We start from the raw sequence: 17,417 nt of genomic DNA, 5'->3' as shown, positions 1-17,417 counted from the left end.
AAGTCTGAAGCGCACTAAAATAATATCAAATCACATAGATTAAACATTACACGTTCGTTGATTTAAATATTATTAAATATTAATTATTATACTAATTACTAATAGGTATAGGCACCTCTACCTAGGTGTGTTATATAATTTATAATATTATGTCATTTCCACACATCGACTTCATCCGTGTGCAATGAAACGTGATCATCGAATACGTTTATTGACTGCTGCAAGCCTGCAACCCATAGCGGTTACACTTTTACAGCATGGATACCATACAACATGATTAAAGAAAGACCAGACGCGACCGGATGCACCCCGAAATGACAACAATTCCATTTAGGCCGGTAGTGATACAATCGGTGGTGTTCAATTTAGTGTATATCATACTACGTTTTTTCATTGACGTGTAATTCAGTTACATTTAAAAAATGTTTGACTCTAAAATACTTACAATTATTCAAGTTGAGGTAATACCATGCGTGTGGAATATTGGCTTCAGCGATAACCGTGACAAAAGTTAAATTTTAAGTCTAAGCTTGGAATTCTATTGCTGAAATGATGATTAGTAATAATTATCGGAGTGAACTTTCGACCACTGAAAAATATGGAGTTGTAGATAATTAACGTGATATTCTTAATTTGTCAAATGTGTTTATTTAACTTCATTTATCATTCTATTAGATTGTGTTCCACCAGGAGGGGGGGGGGCTAGTGGCCACGTCCTCCTGCAAGCTGTATTTCTAAACAATTGTATACTGTTAAAACAAAATAAAATAAAAATAAAATCATATTATAATATTATCGAAATTATGACTTGGACCCAACCCCAATCATGTCTCTGGACTTCTGGAGCCGCCACTGTTTTCCACCTATGAAAATGTTAAGTTTTACATTTTTAGTAAACATATTATATAAATTATATATAATTAGATTTTAAATATCTTAATTATTGAAGAAGAAAAGTGGGATACATAATATTATATTGTGTCGATATGTGTAGGTACAAAGTGATTGTATTTATGAATAGGTACAAGTTGTTATTGAGTAATGAGTAGGTAGGTGCCTACGTATTAAATAATAAGAAACAATAACAATATGTACCGACATAGATACATTTAAACATTACAACGCGTTGTATACAACACTATCTATTGAAAATCGTAAACAATAATATTTTTTTTCAAATAAAAAAAAATATAAATAAAAATTAATGCTGAGTTAATATTTAAAATGGTTATACGTAACAATAGTAATAATATTATGTAAAGCAGAATAAACCTGAACAAAATACACAATGAACATAATATTATATTTGTAACCAAACAAAATATAATCTAATGTAATTAAATATACTTATAATATACAGTTATACTATACTGAAATAACTAATATGGTATTGACAACTGACCCAGGGCCAATAAAATACTTGACAGAAAATTCTCTGACCTGTAGGTATGCCCGTGTGCGTGTTTCCGTCGTGCGAATCTCTAAGTCGTACCTAGACCAATAAACTAGTTCTCTGCGAAACTGTAACCTCCCCGTTGATGAGCTACTATAAGTCTTTAAAACGCGGCAGACTTTAATGATTGCATCTACGAAATGTGGCTCAACCATAATAATGGTACTCGGGGTACCTACTCAACTAAAATTCTAACCGATACCCTCCACTTGTAGAGTAAAAATCCAAAATGTACCTACACTCTACTGCTGTTCTCCGCGGTCTTGAGAGCCAGCTATAATTAAAATATATACAATGCAATCGCATATATCCCATCATTTATTAATTTAGCCCTTTTTTTGGATATGGTCTCGGAAAATATTGTTATAAACCAAAATAATATGCTTCATCCTAAAATATTTGAAAATTTTCTTAAAAATAATAATTTTTTTCTCTTTCGGAGTGATTGGATGGGGTATTGTGCCCCGCCCCCATCCCCTTTCGTGACATTTTTGTGAGATTTTCACGAATTCTACGTATAGTTGTAAAGTTTATACACCAATTTGAAACTTAATGTTGTAACATCGTGTACCTATGTGTTGCTTTACTGGATATATATATATATTATATTATAAGTGAAAATATTATTATTATTATAGACTTTGACTTCTTATGAGTTATGAATAAAATAATAATATATTTAAATATTTAATAGGTATGAGCCAAATTATTTTCCAACGTGCATTATGCCATTATCTATATAATATAATATGAAATAACTTGTCCTGATCCTGAACTCCTGTCTGGTTCGTAAATCGAAACAGCCGATGCTTATATTATGAGTATGAAATTTGGTCAGTAGTTTCGTTTTATGATGTAAAAACCCTCTAAGCAACGATTTTCCGAAATTCATATTTTAAAGAAGTTATGATTCACGGTGGAAATTGGAATATTTTTAAAAATAAATGGTTGCTGTTGGTTGTAGATTACAATGCAAGTCCCTTTGATCGCGGTATGCGCTGTATTAATAATATGTCTGCTGTTGATTTATTTTTCAATTATTTACCTTTTATATTAGGTAGGAAAACTGTACCTCTAAATTGTACTTATCGTTGTTTTTTATATTATTATCATATTGTAGGTACTTAAATATTATTATATTATCTAATTATACCCGCGTCTGTAGTTCTGTACTCCTCGCCCTTGATGCGTTAACAATTTAAACAATTGAAATAAATAAATAAATACAAAATATTACAATAGTAATAGTAGAAATTAGTATTTTTATTTTATACACAAATGGTTACCATTGGTTACTCGGGCAGATGGGGTAAAAGCGCATGCATCAAATGCTCGCGTTCACATGGCCTCAATTAAAGAAACTATAGGTATCTTAAAAGTTAAAACCAAATGTATGTTTGTAGCTTATCTGCTTATATAGGTACTCAAAAACTACTCGATTTAATTTAATGAAAATCACTGCGAGATTGTGTTTAGAGAATAGTTTAAACTACCTACGTTGAAAAATATACCAAGTGCCAAATCCGATTCGCCACGTATTGCGGAATTACCCCGATATGCCAATTTGCCCGTGAACTAATGTAGGTACCTACCTATATAAATACATGTATCAAGATCTTAGATCATATACTTAAAGTACAGATATAGTAGGTATATGATATTATGATCTAAGATTAAGATACACCTATTTAATATAGCGCTGTATTTTATATTTGATTTTTTTTCCATGGCCCAGTTGGGTTTTACAGCTGGTCTATAAACGAAAGTTGAACAATTTTATTTGTAATTTAAAGGTTTTACTCAGAAACCTAACTTAATCTTACCACCGCCTCACCACTAAATACTTGTTGAATTATACAATAATTCAGTTTTTTAACTTACACTATATTATATACGCATAACTTACAAAAAAAAAATAAAATAAACTATCGTACAAAACCCACATACAAACACAAATAATGTACTTAGGTACCATCAAGTTTCATAATAGGTCTATTCACTCTAATTTTTAATCTAACGGAGCTAAACGCGTTCTCTTGAGCGTAAATTTGCTATGTTACGCACTGGCACTTGTAAGACGAAGACAACAAATGTCCGTGTAGCGTCCTCTTATTGTGAATAAAGTAATTTATATATAACCTATTAACGTGGAACCTTGTTTTAAATTTTCAATCCTTAGCTATAAAAATTAAAAGTTGAACATTCAATAAATTTCTACTACAAAATAATAATTACATTTTATCAAAAATCGAACTTTAAATGCTTATAAAAAAAATTGTGACAATGTGTTTTTAATATTTTTAAATTGCTATTGTAACAATATATCAGGAGCCTTGTATTAAATTTTCACGCTTTTTGGCCCAACAAATATAATGTTATCAACTAAATTTTAACATTTCAACATTTTATAATTTTTAAAAATTGTCCAAGTATATATTACATCATTTCTATAGCTCCTCCAAAAACTAATGATTTCACTACTTTAATTTAAAAGCATCATGAGAGTATCAAGTATAGACCTGAGCTACAGCCCCCCCCCCCCCAAATCTCAAACACTATTTAAGCCTATGGGTAGCATACTACACAAGTACCAAACTTGGTTATTGGTCCCGAAGAAGTTCTTGATGTTATATCTCAAAAATAAAATAAAATTGATGTATAACACTAACCTACTTTTATAAATAACAATTAATATTTATTTAATAAGAGATACCAAGTAAAAATAATATTTAATGTATATATTATGGTTATTAAAGTGATGGGGGGAGGGGGGGGGGCTACTATCATTACGTGGACAATATAATATTAACATTTTTCATTCTCTAACAACAGTTCATCAAACAGTTTATGAGGCCCCGATACTATAAATTATAAATAACAAACTGCAGTATCCCATTAATAATGCCATAGTTTATTGTTAAATGGCATATTTTATTTTCAATATATTAATTTTATTAAATTGAATAATTTTACAATCATAACAATTTACATCCATTAAAAAAAATTTCATTTATTATAAGATATTCACGGGTTTTTTTTTTTTTTTAAATAAATTAAAACAACTTAATAAGTAATAAAAATAAAACTTTAATAACAATTAAATCAAAAATTATGATGTTATTAATAATTAATTAGTTCTTTGATAGCTTGTAAGCATTTCCATTTGTTTGGTAAGTAAAACTTTTCAAAAACATGAGGAAATGGAGTATCATAACCTGTTACACGTCGTATTGGAGACTCTAAATGGAGAAAACAATCCTCCTGAAAAAACAATGGTTTTAAAATAATAAAGTTAAAATAATAAATAATTAACTACTTGTATTGAAGCAGATATTTCAGCCCCAAAACCTCCAGTTAAGGGAGCTTCGTGGGACACTATAGCACGGCCAGTTTTTTTCACAGACTAAATAAAGTACAGTAGATTGAATAAATATAAAAACAAATATATGTTTATATAACATTTTTTTCCTACTAACTTTTGTCACTGTTTGTTTATCCCAAGGCAGTATGGTCACCAGATCAATTACTTCACAAGAAATTCCAAAATCCTTGTTTGCTATTTCCGCGACTTCAAGCAAGACATGAACTTGAGTACCCCAACCAATTAATGTGATGTCTTTACCCTCGATCAACACATCAGCTTTTCCTAATGGTAGTTCATAGTCATCATCGGGCACATCGTCTACTGCTAACCTATACATAATTTTGGGCTCAAAAAATATGCATGGATTTGGATCTCGCACACAAGATAGAAGTAATCCTTTTGCTGTCTGTGCACTGCGAGGCATAACAATCTGTAATAATTGTTATATAAAGAACTTCTAAATTACTTTAAAGGCTTGTAAAAATGAATTATAAAAATTAGATATAAATTATAATTAAATTCAGTGTATAGAAGGGATACCAAGACATAGAATGCATCTAAACCTTCTAACACTCTATACAACAATTAATTAAATTTAAAACTATTATTATAATCTTTATATAAAACCAGATACATAAATTACAGTTTTAAATATTATTTTTAATATTGTTTGTGTACCTATTCATAATGCTTAGTTAATGCCTTCAATCATAATTCATGTTTATGACGTAAAGAGTAAAAACATATTTAAAGACAATAATTTTTATTATTATAGTAAAAATATATTTAATAATTGAAAATAAATTATAATAAAATGTTGAGATGTTTGCCAAACACTTATTAGACACAAATTAAAAATAATAGTTACTTTGAGTCCTGGTGAATGAGCATAAAAACTTTCAGGACTTTGTGAATGATAAAGCGCACCATGACCAACAGCAGAACACGGAGTTCGTACAGTTAATTTACCACAGTCAAATAAATTACCAGAACGGTACCGATATTTTGCTGCTTCGTTCACCAACTAAAAATAAATTATGTATGACAATTTAACAGTATCATTATTAAGCAACATTATTAAAGTACTTGGTCTAATGCAGGAAACATGTAATCTGCAAATTGAATTTCTGCAATTGCTGTGGTCCCGGCTACAGCAAGACCAATTCCAAAACCAACAATACCTTGTTCACAGAGTGGGGTATTAAAAACACGGTCTTCACCATATCGTTCACGCAGGCCACTAGTACATCTAAATACACCACCAAATCCTACGTCTTCACCAAACACAACTAGAATATCAATACACGTACAAATATATATTATGCAAATGACAAATTTTCATTATAATATAAAATTTAATTTAATAATATATTGAACCGTATTATTATCGATAACCAAAACGTATCAACATAATCAAGATTTTCAAGAAGAAAAATTTGATATGTATCGACAGGGAATAGTTACATACTGACTCGTATTGAAGTATGAGTCCGATACGAGTCGATACATATTGCTTGTATATTACATGTGTAACTTCTTGAATGCTCAAAATTGACCCAATACGTATCGATACACTCCAATTTCTTCTGTGAAAATGTTGTATGTGTTCATCGTTGTGTATTAATATTTTGATTTGGACAATAACTTTGCTGTCCGTTGGGCAGAGAAAGATCATTTTAAAATACTATTATTGGCATTAAAAATTAAATTTTCGGTGCAGACGTGACAAAAAATAAGTTTGTTTATTCTCAACAATTATTATTAAGTACCTACCTTAGATAAATAGTAACAAATTGAAATAATTAATGAGAGTAGATTATGTAAAGATATGACTCTTTATCTTTTAACCCATTGACTTTTCTGCAATTTATACATACCTAACATAATATTCCATTTATTATACAACAAAGTCAGAATCAAACATTTTTCAGGACCAATCATTTGTAATAGAAATATTAATTATGTATAGTAAAATGTTAAAGTAACAGCAAAAGTAAATAGATAATCTCAATTAAATATCTAATGAAAATGCATGTTAATTTTACATACAGGATAAGTGTTGTATAATTTACTATACTAGAATATATCAATATGTTTTATTCATGTGGAGGTTTGTTCATCAGCCAGAATTAATGAACTATAGTTAATTTATCAGTAATTTTTATTTTCATTATACTGAAAATTAGAATATTATGATATTGGATTCTTAAAAAAAACATTTGATAAATAAATTGTTTAATACATGAAAATAAAAATAATCATCCAGTTACAATAGGCAGTATATCTATTATAGTTCAAAACCAAGTTGTAATGATTTGTTTGAAATATCAATGTAACTGAAAAAATACTAAGAATCAAGAAATACCTAATATACAAGATTAATAATTTACACTATAATAAATTACCACTGTTTGGATCTTTGCTCAGTACCAAATCCATAGCACTATTGATTGCCTGATACATATTTTTCTTGCTAGTTTTACCTAAAATGTGTTAAACAATAAATATTGAAATAAAACTAATAGAAATAATAATTTCGTGGATACTTATAATATAATCTCACCGAGTTCATTGGAAATCCGTTCAGGGTGATATACAAAATGAGACGAACGCCGTTTGAAACAGCCACATAATATGTTTTTGGTCGCATTGCAAACCAAAGAATATTTATTAATAGCGGTATTCATAATTTTTTATGCAATTTGTAAAAGGAACTGAATAATATAATGTAATATATAGGTATTTTCGTTGAAAACCACAAATAACTGATACGACTGTAAAATAGTATAAGCTAAACAAAAAATCGTTAAATTTAACTTATATAGGTATCAACGAGCCGACCGCCATCGATGCACCTTCAGCTCACCTGTGGCAATTATGACTGGCAATAGACCATAGACGGCTACGAAGGTATAAATTATAATCAACATTAAAATATGAACGTCAAATACTCGAATCAGTGAGTCACACGATCACACACGTGAGTCGTGACGTATAATGTCGATGGCGTCGAGCGTAATGCGTTATGCGTATATTCAATATTGTAGAAACGGCCATAGGTAGTATTAACAAGTACCAAATATTTATTTTTTCTATTGCAACTACCATTTACCAAGTAATAGCGGATTAAGTGCCTGTCGGGTTGGGTTCGAGAGTCGAGGACCAGACGGACAAGCTGTATTACAGTCCACAGATTAAAATATATAATAACGGTAATGGTGAATTAAAATCATAAAATATGAATTACAATACAGTATTGAATATACTCAAGTATCGAATAATCGGTACCATTCGTTTTACTACGCTCGATACTGCAGTAGGCAGTGCAGTCAGACAGTGTTTAGTTGCAGTCTGCAACTGAGCAATGTGCATACCACGAATTAAGATAAAAGGTATATCTTAATTCGTGGTGCATACTGCAATACATCAATACTATAAACAAGTAGTACATGGGTATTTAAAATTTTTATTTTTATGTAGGTACTAAAAACTTGGATACTTTACTGCCTACCATTGATTTTATAATAACATAGTATATTACTATATTATTATTGATAACTATAAAATCAATGGTGCCGACAAGTGGCTAGTTGTAGTTAGTAATTACTCACTACTTAGTAGTTTAATACTACTGCCTTGAACCCATAGATTATTAAATCAAGTAAAAAGCATGACAGATCAAATAGTATATGAATTAGAATGTAGGATGAACGTCCCTAGAGTCTAAACCGCTACCATAGACAAGTATACAAGTGTACTGGTCCCTACTCCCTCTTTATGACAAATGTTCATGGAATAAAAATGAATTTCTAACTGGTATCGCTTATCAGTTGTCAATGTTATCACTCAATTATTTGGTTATCTTTTATCTTAACTGCACCCGCACGTGTGTGTACTGTGTGCTGCAAAAGTCACGGACTAGAGGTACTGTAGTACTGTACTATATAGTAATCTGTGTGCATACTGCTAAGTGCTATAGACCTTATACTATCCGGCTGGGCATCGACTTCAACGTCAAATTCGGAAACGTTTAAACCAGAAATCTTGTTCCCAACAACGAGATCGGCTCGTTACACTTGTATAGAGCAGCAAACTTTGTCGAGGCGTTTGTCTACAGGTTCCAAGTGGAAAACGCGTTGCCGTTAATAAGACTGAACAATCCGTTTGTCGAATCTTTTGAAGTATGTGCCTTTAATACATTATATACTACTATGGCATTAGTCATTAACTTTGGGATGCTTATGCTCTCGTTAAAATTTGTTTGACTCCCATCTACCCAGCTAATAATATATATAATTTTGTACCAAAATTGTCTTATTTTGCTCGAGTGTTCACTAAAGCAAATTAATGTCTCATTGTAAATATCTTTGTACTGATTTTCATACTCACCACTCCATTTATCTATTATTATTTTGGAAAAGCTTATCAAACGTATAATTTTTTATTTTATGATCTTAAAAATGAGTATCATGGTTTGTAAGTTACACAATTAGTATCATTAATAGTTTGGATACAATGTAGCAATGCATTAAAAACTTAATAACACAACACACACTTTTGCATCTATTTTAAATTTAAACAATGTTCCTAAAGAAAATTATATTTTTATTTAGATGAGACACTTGTTAATAGATCTTGTTAATATTAAGAAATATGTTTTTCTTTTATCTTAGAAATAGTTTTTTGGTATTGTTATATATATTTCCATCTATTTTAATGATATCAAAAAATATATGTTGTTTTTGAAAATGTATACAATTAATAATTATTAGACTTATTTAATTAACTAATTTTAATTTTAATTCAATTAATAGTTATTTTTTGATTTAGGTGATGGGCGTAAAAACATTAAAAGGAGACAATTTGTAATGTGTATATGTAAGATTAGCTGGAAAAGGAAGAAGAATAAAGTTTACCATCGTCAACGTTACGAAAACCAGAATAGTATTGGTAGAAACATAAGTTAATATATTGGGAAATTTTAGTTGATACCAGAGCTATTGCCTATTTGTAATTTTATTTTTGGATCTCCACCTTCTAAAGTTAATGGATAATTAGGACAAATGTCTTAAGAATAAAGTTTAATTAAAGTTGTATATTTTAAAATTAAAATAACAAAAGTTGTATTTTATAATTTATTTTTTAATAAAGTTCAATTTAATTACATGCAAGCTGTTTTTGACACCAGTTACATCGTGCCATCTGCCAAATCTATGTTCATTGCCGATAGCTACAATCAATCGACTACCATCATTTGTGAATGCAAGTCCATTTATAAAACCTTTTACAGGAACATTGAATAATGGTAGTAATGACTTATAATTGTTTGTGCACCTCCAAAACTTAATGGTTCCGTTGTTGCTTCCTGACACTATCAGGTCTGAATTTGCTAAAGCTCCAACTGCAGATACCCAATTGGGTTGGTCGTTAGTATTGTTAATTCCGTGTGCATTTTCGACATTACACAATGGTTTTTTCTTCAGTGTTCCCCAAATACTGACAACGCCATTATCGCTGCCTGTGACAAAATGTGCACTGTCAATTTTTTGAATAGTATCTATTGAACCACCTGTTCCGTTGAATATCAACTGTGTGTCATCCTGTATCTTCCACACTCTAACTATATTCTCCAAGCCTCCAGCTGTTACTATACGATCCTTTTGTAACATGTCCATGCAGGTGACTTCAGTCTGATGGCCAAAAAGCGTTTCAACGTAGCACATGTCAACAAGATTCCAAACCTTGACACTTTTATCTTTTGAGCAACTGAATAGTTGATTTGATTCGTTGCAAATTGTCAAGCCGGTAACACCATCTTTGTGCCCTGTCAACGACCCTATATAGTCCAACGTGATTGGATTTCGGACCACGATAAGACCAGAATTGTCTCCAGACACTAAATAGTTGTCTGAAACGGCAAGAGATAAGACTGGATAGTTGTGGTGCGTTGGATTGTGTTGTGGTCTTTTGCGATTATAGCTCAAAGACTTGTGTACTTTACAGGTTTCTAAGTCCCATTGTATTATGGAAGAATCTTTTGAACAAGAATACGCATACTTGTCATCGGGTGATATAACTGTACAAGTAATAGCCTTTGCGTGGTTCCTGTTTCGCAACTCAACAATGTCGGTTGGAAACGATAAACCGTCAGCCAATTTTGTTTTCAATTGCCCCTTTTGATCGAGGGCATCGTCTTTTAAACGTTTCAGAACATTTTTGTTAACTTGTTCATCGTCGTCCTCATCTTCTAAACGTCGACGCTCCTCTTCCTCAATCTCACTCAAATACTTCTTGGCGAGTTGAACTTTTTTCTCACCCGCCGTAATAAACTTTTCGCTCTCCGATTCGGACGAATACGGTTGTCGGTCATCGTGGTCGGATTCACTGGAATCGGAAGAGATCTCGTCGTCGGCTAGATTTTGTGTCTTTTTCTTCTTGATGTTATTGTTGATGACGCGTACCGGTGGTTTCTTTCGTTTTGAAACATTTTTACGGATGAAAAACGACATTTTAGTCTATCAAAAATCAAATGTTTTTCAACAAGCAACTGACTACTGAGTGCCCGGATACGGCATACACACAACGCATGCGACTCAAATTCAAACCATTCTACGAGTGATAAGTTCAAATTATGGTGATAAAAAATTAAGGTTATGTCATGGAACAGAAATCTAACGAAAAATGGCTCTACCGAGTCGTGCTGGGAGGCGTCAACAAACACGAATAAATTTATCAGGCTCTCAACCTTAAGCCCGGATCCCGGACCCCGAAGTCCGAACCTCTCAAGCTGAGTTAACTCTTGTTCAAAGGTCGCACGCGCATTATTATATGATATATAGTTTATGTTGGACAATTAAATACTTCGTAAATCGTAGTTCGGTAGTCAAGTGCTTAATAGTTAATTGTCGATCGTACCTACCTAATTTTTATGCTCGATACCGTTTTCGCGTAAGTAAGTGACGTACAAATAATTTATTTAATCATGTTCACGGACGAACATTGACTGCTGTACGTCTAAACTTCAACTATTAATAATCTACAATTTCAGTTGTTGTATCTAAAATTCGTGACAGACAACCATAATTAGTTTCTGTTGAAAATATGAGCTCCAACATGGGCGTCAATAATTACATGAATATGTTTGTACAACCTCAGAACGGCGATAGCTCATTGAATAAACGCGAATCGTCAGGTAACTTCACAAATAAAATGTCTTGTATGAAGACAGTTACATTTTGGAAATTATCTATGTGATTTTCAGGTTCTGATGCTAATGACCGCAAGCGGAAGAAGAAGTCGAGATGGGGTGGAAGTGACTTGGAGAAGACATTTATACCTGGCATGCCCACAGTACTGCCTCATAATCTCACTAAAGAACAAGAGGAAGCTTATATTTGTAAGTCAATATCTTTATTAATAATATTTATTAAAAATGTCTGATTTAATTTAACATGTGCATGAAATAAAATAATAATATCTAAAAAAAAAAATGGAAAGATAATAATGTTTTTAGTTGATTATGTTTTTTATTCTAAAACATTAAGTCGCGGTGAATGAATTTAAATAAACCAGTACTGTCCAAGTATGTATGGGCAAACAAGCAATATTATGTAACTCATTGGAAAGTTCATTTTTATATTGTATTTTTATAATATGAGGATTATTTTTTGTTTTTAGTGAAATATTTAGCTGAGAAATATCTACCAAACTGTTACAATGATTTAAACATATGGCATTATTGTTGTTATTTGCCTTGTCTTATATATAATACATTAATACTTTATAAGCTGTAGTAAAGCTATATACTTATTGGATGTAAACCAACTAGTTCACGTGTATTAAACTTCAATTTAAAGTTTGATATTCATTTACAACCATATTAGTTATAAATATATATTTAAATAAGGCTAATATGTTCAGTTATTTATTCTTTTTTAAGATTTTGAGAAATAAAATATCATGAGTAGCATGCTCAATCTATGTACATACAATAATTATGTACTTAAAACTATGGAATAGAATTCATTTTTTTCTTTACAGCGCACTGACTACTATCTGCCTAACCCGATGTACAAGAATATGAAAGGATTTGTATATTTTTGGGTTTAGGTAATAATATAACTAGAACATATTCAAAGTTTTTAATTTGTTATTACTTAGTTTTTATTTGGGCATGGTAGTTTATAAATACTTGCATGTTCCAAAACCAAAACATAATTTAAACTTTATTCTCAAATATATTCTGTAAGAATTAATATCCCTTATTCATTACATTTAATGTATTTACAATTTTAAATATTATTTGTCTAAATTAAACATTAATTGTCATTATGTGTAGCAATAAGAAATACCTAATGATATATATTTTTTATGCTCTTATAAACTTTTTACATTTACGATAGTTCACTTATTGTGTAGCTTCCGGATTTTTCGTAATATTTGATGTATTAATTTTTATTATAATATGATTAATATGCTTACATCTATTCTATCTAAATTCTAAAGTTCTATTTTTTTTTTTATTTTTTTTTAAAACTTTTTATTAAGGTTAATTTATAAATGTTTTTATCACAATATAAATTAAAACTATTTGCAACCATGCATGAGAACTTAGAAAAACTATGGATGTACATTTAAAATTTAATTAATATATAAATCTTAAAAATTAATTAAAATAATTTTTATAAGTAATACTATATCATTTAACAATAAAAAATAAAAATATATATTAAAACATGGCGCTGAATAAATACGGATGATTTAAAGTATTTTATTCATCAGTAATTTAAATATTTATTATAAAATATTTTGTGTGAGCTATGTTAATCTTTATGTACTAATTTCCGGGCGTTTTTGCCCTATTCTAACCCGTTTACATTTTAGTACAACTACAAATAGAAGAAATTGGACGCAAGCTGAGGACAGGAGAGCTGGGCATTCCATCTAATCCTGAAGAAAGGTTTGACTGATTTGGAAATCCATCAACTATTATTTAGCACTACTACTTTCGATACATTATACGGTTTGGTCTAATCATAATATTGACATTTATAATACTATTTGTTTTGTTTTCAGTAGAGAATACACAAAGAATTCCCAAAGGCAGTATTTTAAGATTAGGGTCAATAATTAACCACGGAAAGTTCCACTACTTTGTTTTTACATTCAAAACAAAAAATCTTTAATATTGTAAATTTTTTAATATTTACCATTAAACTAAATATGGTACTTTACAGTTTTACTCTTCAATTTATTATTTTAAATAATGAAAAATTAATTTTAAAATGTTTTGTGGAACCTTCCTTCAATCTTGAATTAATTAAATTATTATTAAGATTTCATTAATTTTGTTAGGTGATTAATTAATTTTTCCTAAACAGGCATATGTTTAATTTTAAGTTTAATCACAATTTTCATTAATATTTTTATTTAGCATTTATATTTTAATTTTTGAAGTTAAACCATGTTCTTCCAGTGGATGCTAAAAATTTTCATATCTTAATATGATGAACATTTAATTTATAATTTGATATATTATGTAATGTCCACGTGACCTTAAACATTTTTATTTTTCAATAAGACTAAATTTATGGCTAAATTATTAGATACCAAGAAAGAATCACCAATATTGTTTCAGATCACCTTCACCAGAACCCATTTATAGCAGTGACGGTAAGCGAATGAATACTAGAGAATATCGAACTCGTAAAAAGTTGGAAGAAGAACGCCATAGGCTTATTCAACGCATGGCAATTATAAATCCTACATTTAAACCTCCTGCTGATTATAAGTAAATAGGAATACTAAATACAAATAAATGTTGTAAAAACTAATAAATATAAATTCTAAATTCCAGACCTCCAGTTATTCGTGTTAGTGATAAAGTAATGATACCTCAAGATGAACATCCAGACATCAATTTTGTAGGTCTTTTAATAGGACCACGTGGAAATACATTAAAATGTTCGTTAAAATTAATTAATTATTTTATTATCAAAATGTCATGTTATTACTTATGCATTATTTTGTAGCAATGGAAAAGGAGACTGGTGCAAAAATTATTATCCGTGGTAAAGGCTCAGTCAAAGAAGGAAAAGTTGCTCGTAAAGACGGACAACCACTACCAGGGGAAGATGAACCATTACATGCTTATGTAACTGGAAACAATCCTGAATATGTTCAAAAAGCAGTGAACAAAGTATTTTTCATAAACTTGTTATTATTTAGTTAAATATTTATATTTCTTATGATTTATAGATTAAAGAAATCATAAAACAAGGTGTAGAAGTTCCAGAAGGTCAAAATGATTTGCGGCGCATGCAACTTAGGGAACTTGCTTTATTGAATGGTACTCTGAGAGAAAATGATGGACCAAGGTGTTCTAATTGTGGTGCTGCTGATCATAAATCTTGGATGGTGAGTATAATAGATTACTATAATTCTACAGAATTTTATCGCACTGTAATTGAGATTATAGATTACTGCTTAAGCACAATACAGCCAATAATTACTTTTAAATTAAATATTATAACAATGAACCCATTTATAGATAATGCCCTATTATATAGAATTTGTTTTAATTCTTAGCTAAGTTGAATTAAATTAAACAAAATACTGGTCAAATATTATAATTATTATTATTGGGTATAAATATCAATACCTACATAAAATGTTACTATTTCTTCCAATATTATAATCTATTCATAACTTAAGTTTGGATGTCAAAATGTGTCGGTAAAACTTAAAAAAATAATATGTTTTTACTATTTGCTTACTCCATACTTGGACCTAATTTTTCGCACACAGTTATTGATATAAATTATAATAAATTCTATATATTATATTATTATTAAATGGTCAGTATATTTCTGTCATTATTATGCAAATAATATAAAAAGAACTTTTAAAAAAAATTATTTTTATAATGTTTTCTATTTTATTTATTTTTTTAGTGTCAAGATAAACCTAATGTTACAAACAGTATATTATGTACTCAGTGTGGAGGGGCTGGGCATATTGCAAAAGATTGTAGAATGAAAAACACCGGCGGTGCTAGTTTCCCAATTAGTCAGGATAAGAATAAAATTGATGAAGAATACATGTCTCTGATGGCTGAACTTGGTGAAGGTCCACCACCACCAAAACATGATGATAATTCCATGCGTCCTTCTATTGGGAACAGTAATGGAGGTTTATTTAATAAGCCTCAACCATTAAAACCACTTATGTCAATACCACCACCTCATTCAATACCAAATTCATTACCTCCACCACCATGGTCAAATCAACCGATGAATGGAGCACCCATGCCTCCTCCTGGAATAAATGTTCCACCTCCTTGGCAAATGCCGCCGCCATCAAATCAACAGTATTCTAACATTCCACCACCACCACCAGTATCAAATCAAAATTTTCAACAACAGATGCCATGGGCTATGCCACCACCTCCCCCACCTCCCAACCAACCAACATCTATGCCACCTCCGTGGCAACAAGGTCCACCACCTGCACCTCCTGCTCCTACAACTGTATCTGGTATGTGGCCTCCACCTACTCAACCATGGCCAAGCCAGCAACAACACCAAGCAAAAGCTCCACCATCAATGAATCCTCCAACTATGATGATGCCTCCCCCTGATTTGCAAACACTATTAGCAGTGCCACCTCCGCCACCACCACCTCCTCCTTCAAATTAAATAACAACAAGAATTATGACAAAATTAAATGAATTAAATAGATTTCTCTTTTTGCTTGTAGTCAAACAACATTTTAATACAAGTATTTCTCAAAAACACTTTTGTAAAATAATTTTTATATTTTATTTTTACATTTATTTATGAATAAATATAAATACTTGCATGACCAATTTTGGAACTTTGGGAATTTTAAGTTAACGGTTTTTCTCTTATGTATAATATATATTTGAAACTAAATAAAAAATATTAAGAGTGTAAACAGTATATCTTTATTTGACCATTATATTATTGTTCTTTTCATTATTACATTAAATAATATAGTTAATTGATTAATAATCATCAACTTAATTAAAAACTTTGAACTCATATTTTATTAATTATTTTTTAATTTTGATTATGTACATTTTTGTAAATGGTTCAAAATAATTAAAACTATAGTTTTTTTTAAAATACATCTCAAGCCTTTAGGGTTGGTAAAATACGCGTATAAAACTATAAAACTGTATAACAACCAAAACATAAGAAAATATAGTATACATTGTTTTTTTTTAAATGTATAATTATTAAAATAGTGATAATATTGTACATTTTAATTTTTAAAAAATTAATTAGTACAAATTAACAAACTTGGTGAATTACACCTGATAATTTATTGTTCAGTACAGCATTTAGGTATAGTATAATATTGCTATCTTCAATATAGGTGCAATATAAAATTGCTATTATAACAATGCAACGTGTGACACCGTTACAAACTTTACCATATAAACACAATTATTATTTTTTGGTAATACAGAATAAAGTTTCTTAGACATATATAGTCATCTGTGTACACATACAGGTACGAGCTATCTATACTACTGTTAACACATACAAAATACACATAGTGTTATTGTGTTAAGTT

The 17,417-nt window shown here is 30.1% G+C and overlaps 3 protein-coding genes across 4 annotated transcripts; 1 reads left to right on the top strand and 2 right to left on the bottom strand.

The window, feature by feature from the left end:
• Positions 1-4,520: 4,520 nt before the first annotated feature.
• On the bottom strand, positions 4,521-7,733 carry LOC132940860 (2-oxoisovalerate dehydrogenase subunit beta, mitochondrial). The gene is made up of 7 exons (XM_061008655.1): positions 7,381-7,733; positions 7,223-7,300; positions 5,904-6,106; positions 5,686-5,841; positions 4,930-5,247; positions 4,770-4,856; positions 4,521-4,714 (listed from the first exon to the last, which is right to left on the bottom strand). The coding sequence occupies exons 1-7, from the start codon at positions 7,502-7,504 to the stop codon at positions 4,574-4,576; spliced, it is 1,107 nt and encodes a 368-aa protein (XP_060864638.1). The 5' UTR covers positions 7,505-7,733; the 3' UTR covers positions 4,521-4,573.
• A 1,988-nt stretch (positions 7,734-9,721) lies between these two features.
• Positions 9,722-11,434, bottom strand: LOC132940492 (U3 small nucleolar RNA-interacting protein 2). Its single transcript, XM_061008135.1, has one exon. The coding sequence runs from the start codon at positions 11,324-11,326 to the stop codon at positions 9,953-9,955; it is 1,374 nt and encodes a 457-aa protein (XP_060864118.1). The 5' UTR covers positions 11,327-11,434; the 3' UTR covers positions 9,722-9,952.
• A 92-nt stretch (positions 11,435-11,526) lies between these two features.
• LOC132940491 (splicing factor 1) lies at positions 11,527-16,772 on the top strand. 2 transcript variants are annotated; one of them, XM_061008134.1, is made up of 9 exons: positions 11,527-11,765; positions 11,866-12,009; positions 12,079-12,213; positions 13,701-13,776; positions 14,455-14,607; positions 14,674-14,780; positions 14,849-15,015; positions 15,075-15,233; positions 15,770-16,772. In XM_061008134.1, the coding sequence occupies exons 2-9, from the start codon at positions 11,919-11,921 to the stop codon at positions 16,511-16,513; spliced, it is 1,632 nt and encodes a 543-aa protein (XP_060864117.1). In that variant the 5' UTR covers positions 11,527-11,765; positions 11,866-11,918; the 3' UTR covers positions 16,514-16,772. The 2 variants fall into 2 exon arrangements, with proteins under 2 accessions (XP_060864117.1, XP_060864116.1); XM_061008133.1 differs by having other exon boundaries at positions 11,527-11,769.
• Positions 16,773-17,417: the final 645 nt, after the last annotated feature.

Source organism: Metopolophium dirhodum, chromosome 3, assembly GCF_019925205.1.
Source record: "Metopolophium dirhodum isolate CAU chromosome 3, ASM1992520v1, whole genome shotgun sequence".
Taxonomy (NCBI): domain Eukaryota; kingdom Metazoa; phylum Arthropoda; class Insecta; order Hemiptera; family Aphididae; genus Metopolophium; species Metopolophium dirhodum.
Note: the sequence above shows the minus strand (reverse complement) of the source record. Positions and strands in the feature narration are given on the sequence as shown.